Source organism: Rhinichthys klamathensis, unplaced genomic scaffold (genome assembly GCF_029890125.1).
Source record: "Rhinichthys klamathensis goyatoka isolate OS25496 unplaced genomic scaffold, OSU_Roscu_1.1 h1tg000059l_1, whole genome shotgun sequence".
Taxonomy (NCBI): domain Eukaryota; kingdom Metazoa; phylum Chordata; class Actinopteri; order Cypriniformes; family Leuciscidae; genus Rhinichthys; species Rhinichthys klamathensis.
The window spans coordinates 4,832,318-4,846,228 of NW_026606604.1; the positions used below are offsets into that span (position 1 = coordinate 4,832,318).

The 13,911-nt window shown below is 40.8% G+C and overlaps 1 protein-coding gene across 1 annotated transcript in view; it reads right to left on the reverse strand.

The window, feature by feature from the left end:
- Window positions 1-5,922: 5,922 nt before the first annotated feature.
- klhl24b (kelch-like family member 24b) overlaps window positions 5,923-13,911 on the reverse strand; it is a 29,343-nt gene continuing 21,354 nt past the window's right edge. The window contains exon 7 of the mRNA XM_056249094.1: window positions 5,923-6,603. Coding sequence (XP_056105069.1) covers window positions 6,403-6,603 — 201 coding nt within the window. The 3' untranslated portion in view covers window positions 5,923-6,402. The remainder of the gene's footprint in view (window positions 6,604-13,911) is intronic.

Consider the following 13,911-nt stretch of genomic DNA (forward strand, 5'->3'; position numbering starts at 1 on the left):
CCATATTGGCCATGGTTGGCTAGATTGACTTAAGCAGTGAAGTGCTAATGATGCTCTGGGAAAACACAGACTCTAACTCTTGTTGACTTTGATGGGTCTTATTGCAGTGGTATTTATTACTTCAAATGTTGTTTGGTTTTATCAAACAAGTGGGGTATAGAGGAAAGTAAGAAAGCCAAATTCATTGTTTGACAAAGAATGTGATTGAAATGGTTAAAAGTAATTTAAACATTGTAGAAATCTTAATAAACCAAGTGGGGGAAAAGGGTATTTGGCTACAGATACTTGGTTAAAAGATAAGATACATTTTGAAAAGTAAAAAACTGATTTGTTTGGAATAACATATCTAGTTGTGTAGCTACAATGATACCTTATAATAATTCTTTACTAGGAAAATGCGGCTTAAAATTAATGATTAGAAAGTAAATTGAATTTTTTACTACTAAACATATTTTGTATTGCATTTGGCTAAAATGTGAATTTGGCTAAAAATTTACTGATTCTGATCATTTGATTTAAAATGATGGGTATTTATTTGGATAACATTTGTTTAAAAAATGGAAACCTTGTAACTTATAATGGCAATAATGTGTTTTAATGTGAATAGATTTGTTTATTTAATTTGGCTGTCAACTCAGATAATAACTTGTATTTTTCATCTCTCTTTTGAGGTTTTTCACCTGTTTACTGCGCACCAAAGAATGGTTAATAAAAGACAAACAACTGATCCCATGGCTGTTTATTGAGTGAAATCCAGTTAAGATCTTCATGTGGAGGGACTGTCCTTTTCAAGTGGGGAATTGCACAAGAAATAAGTCACAACTTGACACAAATAATAACATACAAATAATAACAAAATAACACCAGCTCAGAGGTCCACTCATTGACGATCACATATTGACGTGATTGGTTACATGGTAGTTTGTGACGTCAGAATCATCAGCATTTCAAACTGCATTTTTGAGACTGTCTTTGGTTCACTGCAGTTTTAAGGAGAAAATACTCAGCAATGGTGTTGAATGTATTTGTACATGGTTTGTCTTAAAGCACATTAAAAACACCACATAGACATAAATAACATTCAAAGCTTGATTTTAAGCTTAAACATAATCGTTTAATGCAGCTTTATTTGGGCTGCTCAGTAAAACTAGATTTCCTGTCTTATACTGACATCGTATGGTTATATATTTGAATTGCATGACCACGATACTGTGTGTCTTCTATTGTCCAGTGTCTCTAACAACATAGCCTATCTCTAGATTCTGAGAATTCAAATATATTTTCTTATTTTAAATACACTGCGTTTAACATCTTGTAAGCAGTAATGAATTTTTAAAGAAATCAAACCATTTTACCATGTGAATGGCAGGCATGTCTCTATTAAAATGAATGTATAGCATGGACTTGATGTTTTGATGCTTTTCTGAAGGTTTTTGGAAATATCAGAAAGCAGGTAAAAGGTCAACTATCCATACCTCGAACAAAGAAAACGATTTTCCTTAGAAGGATTCTGCAGGTCTGAACAAAACACCACTTCCTCGTTGACTATTCCAGATAATGCACGTGACTCGGAAGAACGAGGAAACCAGATTCACCTTAGGGGAAATGCACTCTCTGCTGTTTTGGCATAGTGCCTTCACTCAAAGTGTGTGTTATTCCAAGTCATCTGTGCTCATACATATTACCTTATTTCTGTTAAAAACAAAATTCAAATATAACTTAAAGTCCCTGTCACCAATTCTATGGATAAAAGCCATGATAATTTTTGTATACACAATTCGAGTGCCTTGGAGTATTACTTTGATTTTGAGCATAATTATCCCAAGCAACCAAAGAGCACCGAGATTTCACGTGCAGCACTTCAATTGCATTTTCTGCTGTATTCACATTCTACAATTCATTACAAAATGTGGACTGATTACTAGCAGTGAAATGAGATCCTGACATATGACACTATTAACAGATATTAACAAAAGTTTGACTCGATCCATTTTTCATATATTAGTAGGCCTACACATCTGGACCTCTGACTACTGCATGTGATTAGGCTATAATGTGGATTATCTTTAGTTGTCTATATACTGTAGAGTAGCCTACTACTGATGGGTACTAAGCGTTAGTTATGTTAATGGACAGGCCCCATTTTAATGTTTGCTTTCTTGTTCTCTTGTTCCCTTTTACAGGCACTTGAGAGCCCTGGAGGTCTGAACCCATAGTGCCCCCACTGTATTACACTGCTCAAAAAAATAAAATAAAAACATATCAGATCTCAAAGTATGTGTATGTTGTCAGTCATTGTACATTAAGGTTGGAATTGAGTGATGCTTGGCATTGAAATGATATCAAAATATGTCAATAAATTGATGTAATTTTGACATCAATGTTTGATGTCACATTTATGTTGAATTGATATCGAAGCTTGGTATTGAATGATATCAAAATAGCATTAAAATGACATCAACATCATGACATCTTGACGTCAAATAAATGTTGAATTGGCATCAAATGCAAACAGCATGACATCAAAATAACATCAAAATGACATCGGCAGAGGTCAAAATCTTGACATCAAATTGACGTTGTCACTTTGACGTCAATTTGACTTTCATTTTTGAAGTGAATTCACGTAGTGTAACAGCGCAGCGCTACATCAGAATGTAAGCTCACTATTGGCCAGCGCATCACACTCATGACCAGCGTCGGCCAATAGTGAGGATCTCGTATTTGCCTATATTTGCATGTACATTTTGCATTTTGCCTGTCATTATTTATTATTTTGAAATAGCCCAACTAAAACTTGTACAGTCAATTCGGTTTTTAACATACATTTTGAAAATAAAATAGTTTAAAAATACTTATTTCAAAGCCACCAGGATCATTTTGTTGTGTGTGTGGTTTTAAATGGTTCTAAATATCATTGTAAATTTGTGTGAATACATTTAATTGCAAACTTATAGATCATGATTTCTGCACATATTGTAGGCTAGAACGATTAGTGAATTAGACTAGACCCAATGTTTATCTTTAAACACAAAGACCTTCTCAATATAGCACAGCGGCACTGCATGTCAGTTCTTCTGAGAATTTCTTTTTCTTTCCAGTAAAACAAACATTTATGAGAAGGAACTCATAGCCTTAAGCAGCCAGATTCCATATAGGCACGTCTTGACATTTTCAACGTCAATATGTCCATTAAATGTTCCCATGTTGCCAGTGGTGACAGTTTACAGTTCCTGCCTTGTGGTGTTGTGTATAGTGACATCTGGAACAGTAGCTCCAGTTGGAGAACATTTATTGGCAGGTGTCTCTGTAATTCAACACTTCTGCTCTTTGTTTGACTAGAGTGGCGTTTTTGTCAGTTATCCGACGGTTTTTATTCAAAGTGACTTACGGTAGTACACAATTTAATCCTTCAGCACACTGGAAGGAAACCAGTAAGACTTAGTTGAAATACATGATGCAAGGCAATACTCACATTCACATTATTACATAGATTAGTTAGATTAAGGTGTTCAATAGCTGTACACATATTGTGGTCTTTATGATTCAGGTTCCCTCGTTGAACGTATAATTTAAGAAGGGGGAATTTAGGTTCCCCTTCCATATGTGAAGCACTATACCATAGGGCTTAAAAGTTTCAGTTTTGATTCACTGTTCCAGTTTTGTTCACAATGCTTCACAGAACAGAATCCTAAAACCTCTGTGGCTTATTTATATGATTTTGAGTGCTTTTCTTGTGCTTTTGGGTCAGTAGTGGTGTACGTCTTGGAGTTCTGGCATGGAACTCTTTTGCAGTCATTCGAGGGTTTTTCTGAACCTGCCTTCTCAGAAATCTTGTTGCAGCTGTCGATAGCTTCCTTTTTCTGCCCCGTCCAGGTAGTGTAACCACTGTTCCTCTAAATGTGAACTTGCAAACTATGCTTCCAACGGTGTCTCTAGGAATATTTGGTGCCTTCGCCATCTTATTGTATCCTGTTCCTTGTTTGTGAACGGTGATGATATCTTCTCTTAACTTTGTGGACAATTCTTTTGACTTAGCCATATTTCGAACATTCAGTCAAAGTAACACTCAACAAACCAAGCCAGTTTAGACATTTCATGTGTTCTAGCTCAAGCACACCTGGTGCAACTAATGAAGCCCTTGGTCAGTTGCACTTGAAACAACATCTGTTTTGCAGATTTGTGGTGGTGTGAGGGATTCTATTCAAGGGGTTGAATAATTTTGAGACTGCAGAAGTCATTTAAAGTTGCATTTTCAGTTGAATTTGGGGAAACCACTTGAAACATTTGTTGTGTTGACCCATTTCAATTACTTTTGTTTGATTTGTTCATTGCAAACAGTTGGAAGTCTGTACATTTTGTCAATAAATCTGATTTGCAATGGGGGTTGAATAATTTTGATTAAAATATTAGTAGTGTAAGATGGTGGTTTCATAGAAATTCAAGATCCAATTTTGTTTTGAAAAAACAAAAATATTGTTTACAAATCCATACTAAAAATTGCTTTATTAAGGAAAATGTATGCATATACACCACATTAAGCTCTTGTATATTTCAGCTACTTAGAATGAGAATTTTAGCGACAGTTTTAAACATTTCTACAATATTGTGCTGGAATTAACACAGACAAAACCAATCACACATCTTTGGTGAGTTGTCAAATATGTATCATTCTGCCACAAAGGCACAACATGGTAATTTCTTTTAACACAGTTATAGTAATATCTTCTTAAATTGGCCATTATATGGACTCTTACATTTCTGCAGAACCATAACTGTAATCAGCACTTAAGCTGCATTCTTGCCATAACAATTTTTTTTTTTTTGACATACAAGTTTTTAGCATGCACATATAATTCAATACCCTATAAGGACTCATTCAAAAAGAAACATTTGTAAAATAATAATAAAAAAACACTCATTCTGTCTATGCCTTTTAGCAACTGAAAGTTATCAGAAAAGCAAGCCTATATAGCACTCACCAAAAGACACCAAACTCACATCACCTAGTCTAGACATTTACACAAAGTCGTAAAACTACACACCAAAAAAGGTTAAAGAAAGGCCACGTGTTGTCGCATCTATGCGCAGGGTTCGACTCTATTTCAGTTGCATTGTAAAATTCCCAGAGTAAAATGAACAATGTGTTGTTCTGGTCTTGCAGCTGACAAAACTATACAATACTTCTAACCAAAAGTAGGCAACAAAGCTGACATCACTAGTCTTAGAATCCCTGGCACACAAACACACAATCTTTTGCTGCTACATCACTGAACTGCATGCACAAATACTGAGCTCAGATTACTGTAAGAACAAAAAAAAAGGAAGAGTTTTATAGGAGCTGAGAGTGTGAAGTGGGCTTTTGGCCTGATGCATCAACATTGCAAACACTTACTGATACAGTAAACCTGAAGAAGGATCATATTTACATTCCGGGACACTGAGAAATACTAAAACTTAAGTGCCTGGTTGGGGCTTTTGGACTTCGATCAAGAATAAATAACTTAAAAAGTGAAAGCACATATATGATTCACTTATAAACAAGACATTACTGATTGTATTCTACATTATATGCAAGAAATCCTGTTTTCCCGTAGAGTAAATGAAACAGAATAAACATAGGCTAATCGACTCACATGTAATGCTTCATATGGCTGGCATTACTAGAAAAGTTCAGACAGAATATTTCTCAAACATGTTCCCCCTCCCCGATAAATGTCATGATAGCCGCAATTTCTACTACAAAATACAGAAAATAATTAATATCACCAGAAAACATGCATACATAAAGCAATTTTAAAAGAAACACTATACTTTTTGGTGCCTGGTGGATTTTTGTTCACTAAATACCCATTAGACATGGGAGCTTAACAAAAAGTGGTTCCTGCACACAAACATCTGGCTGAATCTTTTCAAACACACTTCCATCACAACTGAACACTCTCTCGACCAGTCACAAATAATCACACCTTTCACACATTTTAAACAACCACTGACACCATACATTAAAATACAATAGAAAATTCAATAATAATAATAATAATAAAGTGGAAAAAATAAATCACCAATTGAGGAGTTTAACCCGAGAGGAAGACCCAGATCACAGAGAACGGGAGATCGGAGACTAGCTAAAATTCACAGCTGTGAATCAATTTAGAAACATTTGTGTAACAGTATGCAAATCTATACAAAATCTGTGTGATGCTGTCAAACTGATTCCTGAAGGTAGAATGTAAAACAGTTAGGGTTGTGTATTTGTCAGTTTAACGGACAGCTCTTAAAGCTTGTGAACTTAAGGGGTTGGGACAAACCGTACTTATCTACCTTACCTATTGTAATGCTCCGTTATCTATAATAAGGTTCAGTTTATCTGCGTCCCTGTAGTGAGTGAGCTTTTTAGTATCATGAATGGTAGAACTTCTCATTGTAGCGGTGAATGGTGACGCAGCCGTGGTAAGAAATGGGGCGGGGCATAGCGGCCACGCCCGTGATGATGCCTGTGGACGGGTCGTAGCACAGGATGTTGTCTGACGCCTCGCCGTTCTCACCACGCCCACCCAGGATATAGATCTTGCCGTTACATACCGACATACCGCAACTTTCCTGAAAAACAGAAACATGCAGGTCTGTTTACACAAGTGTGTCAACTGAGTGTAACAGAAGGGTTTCAATAGAGCATTTTCTCCACAGAGAAATATTTTTAGTGTAAACATTTCAAGACAGATCTAAGGTGGTTAATGGACTAATATTTCACTAGTTCACACTTACAAATAAGTTAGATAGAATAAATGGTATGCATATTTGGCGTGCTGTCCGGGGAGAGGGCTCCGGGCTCGGATATTTGGCCCAAACCCAAAGTACTCCCCCCGTATTGCTGGTTTAAGTAGTAACCAGGTGAGTGTGAGGAGACGGGGTGGTGGAGGGATGCTGAAAAACTGTCGAAGAACATTGGTGAGTCAAATGTGTGTATATATATATATATATATATATATAGGTCTCCAACTCGAGCTGATTGGATAGACATGTTGATTACTGATGGTCGATAGCTGGTTGGAATGATGTGATAATTGGATCAATTATTTGAACGTGCTCCTCCCGAACTTTGTTAATAAAACATCATTTCACTAGTTCACACTTACAAATAAGTTAGATAGAATAAATGGTATGCATATTTGGCGTGCTGTCCGGGGAGAGGGCTCCGGGCTCGGATATTTGGCCCGAACCCAAAGTACTCCCCCAAAAGTTGCAATAAATGTGGGACAGCCACCAGAAATGATGTTGATGACCCCCCAAAAACTTGCAGAGTGTAAGCTTATGGTGCCAATCATAGGGAGGAAATTTTGTCGCTGGATGGGGAGGTCTTCTTGCATCGTCAGAAGGGAGTTGATTGTCGTGGCATCAGATGGGTGGCCTCGCTGATGACGAATTGGATGGAGAATTGAATAGTCGTGGGGACGGAGGAGGAAACACTGCTGCGGCAGTGAAGGCGAGTTGGATGGAGAAATGGAGCTCCTGCGGGAGCGGAGTAGATGACACTGCTGCGGCAGTGGACAAAACTTGCTTTCGATTTGCTTTCCAACAATCCTTTGGACAGAGAACTGAGCTCCTGCGGGAGCGGAAGAGAATGCTGCTGCGGCAGTGGAGCAAGTTTGGACGGAGAAACGGAGCTCCTGCGGGAGCGGAGTAGATGTCACTGCTGCGGCAGTGGACCAAACTTGCTTTCCGACTATCCTTTGGACAGAGATCTGAGCTCCTGCATGAGTGGAAGAGAATGCTGCAGCGGCAGTGGAGCAAGTTTGGACGGAGAAACGGAGCTCCTGCGGGAGCGGAGTAGATGACACTGCTGCGGCAGTGGACCAAACTTGCTTTCGATTTGCTTTCCGACTATCCTTTGGACAGAGATCTGAGCTCCTGCGGGAGTGGAAGAGAATGCTGCTGCGGCAGTGGAGCAAGTTTGGACGGAGAAACGGAGCTCCTGCGGGAGCGAAGTAGATGACACTGCTGCGGCAGTGGACCAAACTTGTTTCCTGAACTCAACTGTCCAAAGTAAGTTGGACTAAGAACTGGGCTCCTGCGGGAGCAGAAAAGATAACGCTGCTGTGGCAATGGTGCAAGTTTGGACGGAGTAACGGAGCTCCTTCGGGGGCGGAGTAGATGACACTGTTGCGACAGTTGAAAACTTGCTTCCGACTTGCTTCCAAGTATCCTATGGTGAGGTGAATGGAGAATTGAGCACCTGCTGGAGCAGAAGAGATAATGGTTCCGCGGGAATGGAGCGAGTTGGAGTAAGAAACAGAACTCCTGCGGGAGTGGAGATGACGACACTGCTGCGGCAGTGGGTCAAACTTGTTTTCTGAATTCAACTGTCCAAAAGGTAAGTTGGACATGGAACTGGGCTCCTTCGGGAGCAGAAAAGATAATGCTGCTGCGGCGGATCAAGTTTGGATGGAGAAATGGAACTCCTGCGGGAGCGGAGTAGATTATGCTGTAGTGGAAAGACTTGGTTCTGACTTTCTTTCAAATTATCCAATGAGCCATTTGGCTGGAGAACGAGCTCCTGATGAAAAGGAAGAGATGATACTGCTGCGGTGTTGGAACCAAACTTGCCGCAGTAGTTGTAGATGTGCAGGTAATGATAACGTTGTCTTGAGCATCCCCGGGAGTTAAGATTATGGCAGACTTGATCACGAGATTTGGAGGTGGATTTAAAATCTTTGGATGGCGAGTCGAAAAGTACTGGTCGTGGGATGTAACTGGTAGATTTTCCCTGGGATGCAACTGGGCAATGGGGAGATGAAGGGTTAACCGGAGGACAGTTTATGGTGGAGTGAGCGAGTGATCTGTATACTGCACAAGAGATGTTGCGGAAAGTAACTGAAAAAATCGCCTACTTCTATTTGGCGATCTGAAGCGGATTGAGGAAGTAAAGATAGCAGGGAAGATAAATCAATGTCAGCACCTGAGAGGATCTGTGTTCTGATGTTGTTGGCTACTGGGGTTGGTTCCAAGGCTGTAGCGTTTGGAGGGATGGGCATCGCTGTTGCGTCCATGCTCACTGGACGGGAGAGAGTAGAGAAAAGTACACAGTACGTCCGCTGGGAGATCCATGCTCGCTGGACGGAAAAGAAACGTAAGTGCTCTACCGGAAAAGTTCTCGCTACGTCCGCTGAAGCTGCTGAAGTTGCTGCCCCGATACGGAAGGAGTGACTTGAGAAATTCTTTGCTGAAATTCCTGACTAATGTAGAACGGATTTGAGGTGTTTCTGGAACCAAAAGCGTGTCACGGGTTTATTGGATTCGTCTATGAACAGGGGTTCCAGAGGACATTTAGCCAGAGAACTTCTCCGTTGCAGATATGCCAGAATGGACTGGTATGGTTGGATTGGTGATGAGAGGTTAAAAATGTAGATGAAATGACCTTTTTGGTTTGGTTGGTCTTACTTTGCTTAATCAAAAATAAGACTGTTTCACCATCTAGTACTGACTGAGTCTGAGATGGTGGGGTGGATTTTTGGGTCGAATTTGGAAGTGATGGCGAGTTCCGAGCATCTAAGAAAACCAAAGGCTAAGATAAACATAGCGTAGAGTGTGCGGGCTGTATTGAGGGGCTGGTAGCCTGTGCGGAGGACATGAATACATTTGGTGAGAATGTCTAGCGTTATGGGTTGTCTGGCGTCGGGACGGGTGGGCTGGGATCTTTGAATCCCTTTGATCAGGAGGGAGGTTTGTGAATTGTTTATCTCAGAGGAGGGAGCGCCGTACATCAATTTATGGAAAAACTGAATGCCGCTCAAGTAACCTTAATGGACCCGACTTGTAGGCCCTTAACGCTATTAAGCTAGGAAATAAATGAGGTGATCGAAAGAAGAGAAAAATCGGGGAACGGCATGTTATAAGAGACATGGAATGCTTTAAAACATCTCCAAGCGGTCAGGTAGGATTGGAGGGTCCTGGGAGAAACTGCTTGGAGGATGGTGTTGAGTGATGCGTCGAGGAGGGGTTTTAACGGGTGGGTTATGGGAATATCAGTTCTAAATAGCGGGGAATTGGAGTTGGGAATTGGTCCATCTCTGGAGCCAGTGTCCTGGATTTCTGAGAGGATCTGAGCGCGGATGCTTTGAGACGCTGGTGGTGGTTCCATGGCGACGGCGTTGGACGGAACGAGCATCGGTGTTGCTGTGAAGAGAGAATGTTGTGGTTTAGTTTGAATGAGAGAGCTGGGAAGGGTATAAGCCATGGCTGTGAATGTCGGCGGCGGCCTCACACTTAGATTACCATGTGTGGCTTGGAAAGGGAAATTAGTTGGAGGATAGAAAAGGAAAGGAAGGACGATAGAATGAAGTGTGGGGTTGTGCTGCAAGCCGAAGCGGGCTCACGCTTATTTGAGCTACTGGAGCTGCAGGCCACGTGAAGTGGGCGGGGTTATAACCTGTTGGATAAAACTGTTGAAATGGTTGGGCCTGTGCTGCTAGCGGCGATAGCCTCGCGCTAGTGTCTGCAACGGGAGCTGGAAGCAACTGAAAAGAAAAAGGGTTATGAACAGCGGGAGTATAAAACTGAGAGCTGTGGGGAGGCCGCTGGGTCCAGCTGCAAGCGGCGCTGTGGCCGTAGAAGCCGCGGTGAAGGGCTGGGCCTCGTCAAAAGGTGGGAGTGGATTTGCCACGGCAAAATCTGGGGCGCGGCCCTGGCTCGCTGAAGGCCTGTTGCTGCAGCTCAATGGGCGAAGACTGGCCTTGACATCTTGGCATGCGCAGGGCTGTTCTGGCAGGTGTGCGGCCGCGTGAAGAAGCCTGGGGCTCAGGTGCGATGTCTGGCGTTGGAGGAATAGTCCTGGGGCCGGTGTTCTGATGATTCGGATTCATGTTACCCATCAAGATGTGCTACTTACTGGTTATGCGCATGTGCAGACTCAGTTTTCTTCTGCGTTACCACGACCATAAATCTATGCATCCTTGCTGTGGAGACTTGTAGAAAAGGTGTACTTTGACAGGTCAAAGATGACTATTTTATGATAATTTTTCATACCGTTTAAAAATAAAAACAGTACAGTACTCATACCTTTATAAATTTTACTATAATTCTATTTCATTTAATATACAATAACGTCATTTTTACTTGTTATCAAATGTGATAATTGCTAGTTCATTTAAAATATCAAATATGCTCCCCGTACACTTACCCTGTTTTAAATGAAATAACGAAGTCATAATATTGTGAGATTTATACCATTATGGAAACAATAGAGAATGAATCGACATTTTCTGTGATCGATTCGCGCTTGGGTAGCATTTCCGACAAGGCAGCACAAATCGTCAGAACACCGGCGAAAAAGCAACGGCGGATCCCTGGGGATGTTTGTTTCCTCGTCAGATGAAGAACTTTGGTGTGACATGGTAGCAAAACGGCGAGCCAAGATGCTGAAAAACTGTCGAAGAACATTGGTGAGTCAAATGTGTGTATAGGTCTCCAACTCGAGCTGATTGGATAGACATGTTGATTACTGATGGTCGACAGCTGGTTGGAATGATGTGATAATTGGATCAATTATTTGAACGTGCTCCTCCCGAACTTTGTTAATAAAACATCATATACTCCTGTAGATGCCGTAAGTCAGTGTGATTTCGATCTTTTTAAATCTACTGTTTTCCCGATGAAGAACTACACTACTCCCGATGTAACCCTGGGTTAATTTTGGGTTACTTTTCGACATGATTATTCTTTATTATTATTCCTATTTTATTTATTTGTTTATTTTAAATGGTATGCAGAAATGAGTGCTTGGTGACGAGAGTTTATTATTGAATCAAAGTGTACCTGTTCAGAAAATGTTCATGTCAGTAAGTTGTGTTTGGTTTAACGTTATTGGCTAAAAACAGCTTGATCCCGCCTCATATCCGTTATGGCAACTGTGATTGGCCAGTGTTAATGTCACTCGAGGGAGGGTCAGAGGTAGGGGAAGAAGGAAAGAGAAGGTGAATGTTGTCGGCATGATAACAGAGCGCGCTGGGTTTTTGTGTTAGATATAGTCAGAAGAACTGCATTGTTTAAGTGTTAAGCTGTATAGTATTCTGTTGTGAGGTCAACCCGATCACACAGTGAAGTCAACACGACGGGGTTCAGAAGAACTGTTAGTTTAATGCTTGATGATCGCGATTCGCAGTGAATCGGACTATTCATGTTACTGGTGAAAAAAACTTAACTCAAGTTTATCCCCTACATCGGCGAATGTGAGAGTATCAAAGGTGATCTAAGCGATTGCCAAGAACTGTGAGTGCATCGATCGAGAGTGACAGAGCCGCTGAGGAGGAATCCAGATAGCGCTCCTAATCCCCGAGTGGTTAGGAGTTCCTCTGGCGTCGCGGGAGTTTGCTAACTGATGACAGCTTCACGTGGATGGATCTGATGGGTGACGGAAATCATTAACTCTTGCCACTTACACTCAGGTACACTTTGTTTATTTTATTTTGTGCTCTTATAGAGCGAAGCGGCCATTTTACGTTTCACTCGGCCTCAACGCACACAAGCAACGTTTCAGGCCTGCAACGGGTGTGTGTGTGTGTGTGTGTGTGTGCGTGTGTGTGGGCCCACAATAAGTTGTGTTTTTTCATTGGTGAATGATATAATGCTTTAATACCCTGTGATTCATTGAGTATATTATTACAGGGTTAAAGTTTGTATTTCTGATTGAAACTGAGGTTTGTTTAACATGCTTTATTTTTGCACTGAGTTTTCATAGACACCAGAATTACACTGGTATATTGGTTTACATTAGGTGAAGACAAATTTGTACTTTGTGTAAAATAAGGAAATGTTAATTTAAAGAGTGATTCATTAGATAGCCCTATTTTGATGGAAGTTTAAAAGGCTAACCCTTTAAGTGCCTGTTGTTGTGCATAGAAGAGTCAATCAAACACTGTTTTGAAAATACCAGTTTATTCAGAAGTTGGTTGAACAGATTTGATTCATATCTAATTTGATTTCGGTTTTGTCAATTCTTTCTTTTCTTTTCTTTTCTTTTCTTTTAAATAAATCCATTGTATATTTCAGTTTTATAGTGTGGTCCCTTTAATAGAACAGATCGGTAGCTGTAATTGGTTAAAAGTGATATTGCAGAGATCTGAGTTGCACTTTGCAAGAAGTAGTGTAAAACCAAGGGTCACAGATTGATTATAGGATCACGTCGAGAGACAAATAAACGAATCTGGGTTCAAGCGTCCAACATTCCAAAAGGGTAGATACACCTAGGACAGTAGGGGGCGCTGCATAAAGTGGGGGCTCGTCCGGGATGATCCTTGCTCAGTACACTGCTTGAAAATCAGTAAAGTGCTAAGAGAATACTGCTTGTAGAAAAAACTAAGGTTTAAGTGGATCAGGCAATTATGGATGTTGACTATTCTTTCTTACAAGCTGAACTTGACGATTGGAGTCAGAAAGCAATAATTGATCAGAAACATGCCGTGTTACTGTTGGGAGTGCCCGCGGATGTGGGGGTGGCACGCATTGAGGAAACTATGCAAACAGTCAAAGTTTTGGGAAGAGTGAGAGTCAGGGATTATAAAGAAGGGCCAACTCCAGGGTCTTTGATTGTGCTATGTGAGTGCAAAGAAGAGGTTGATCCTTCTCGCGTGCCTGTGGAAGTGATACCTGAAGGGGGTGGGACGCCTTGGAAGATGATTGTAGCGAAAAGTGCCGAGTCACCGCCTGCTGGGTTTGCTGAGAAACTATCAAAGCTGTTAAAACAAGAAGGAAAGTCTTTCACTGATCTTCAAGCTATGTTTTCTACACCCAGCTCCAATGCAGGTTCTCCAGAATCAATAATCCGTGCGGTGGGTGAACTGCTGGAAAAAACCTCAAAACCTGTCAGCGATGGAGGTGCATACCGACGTTTAAGGACCTTTTCAGGTATTGTTC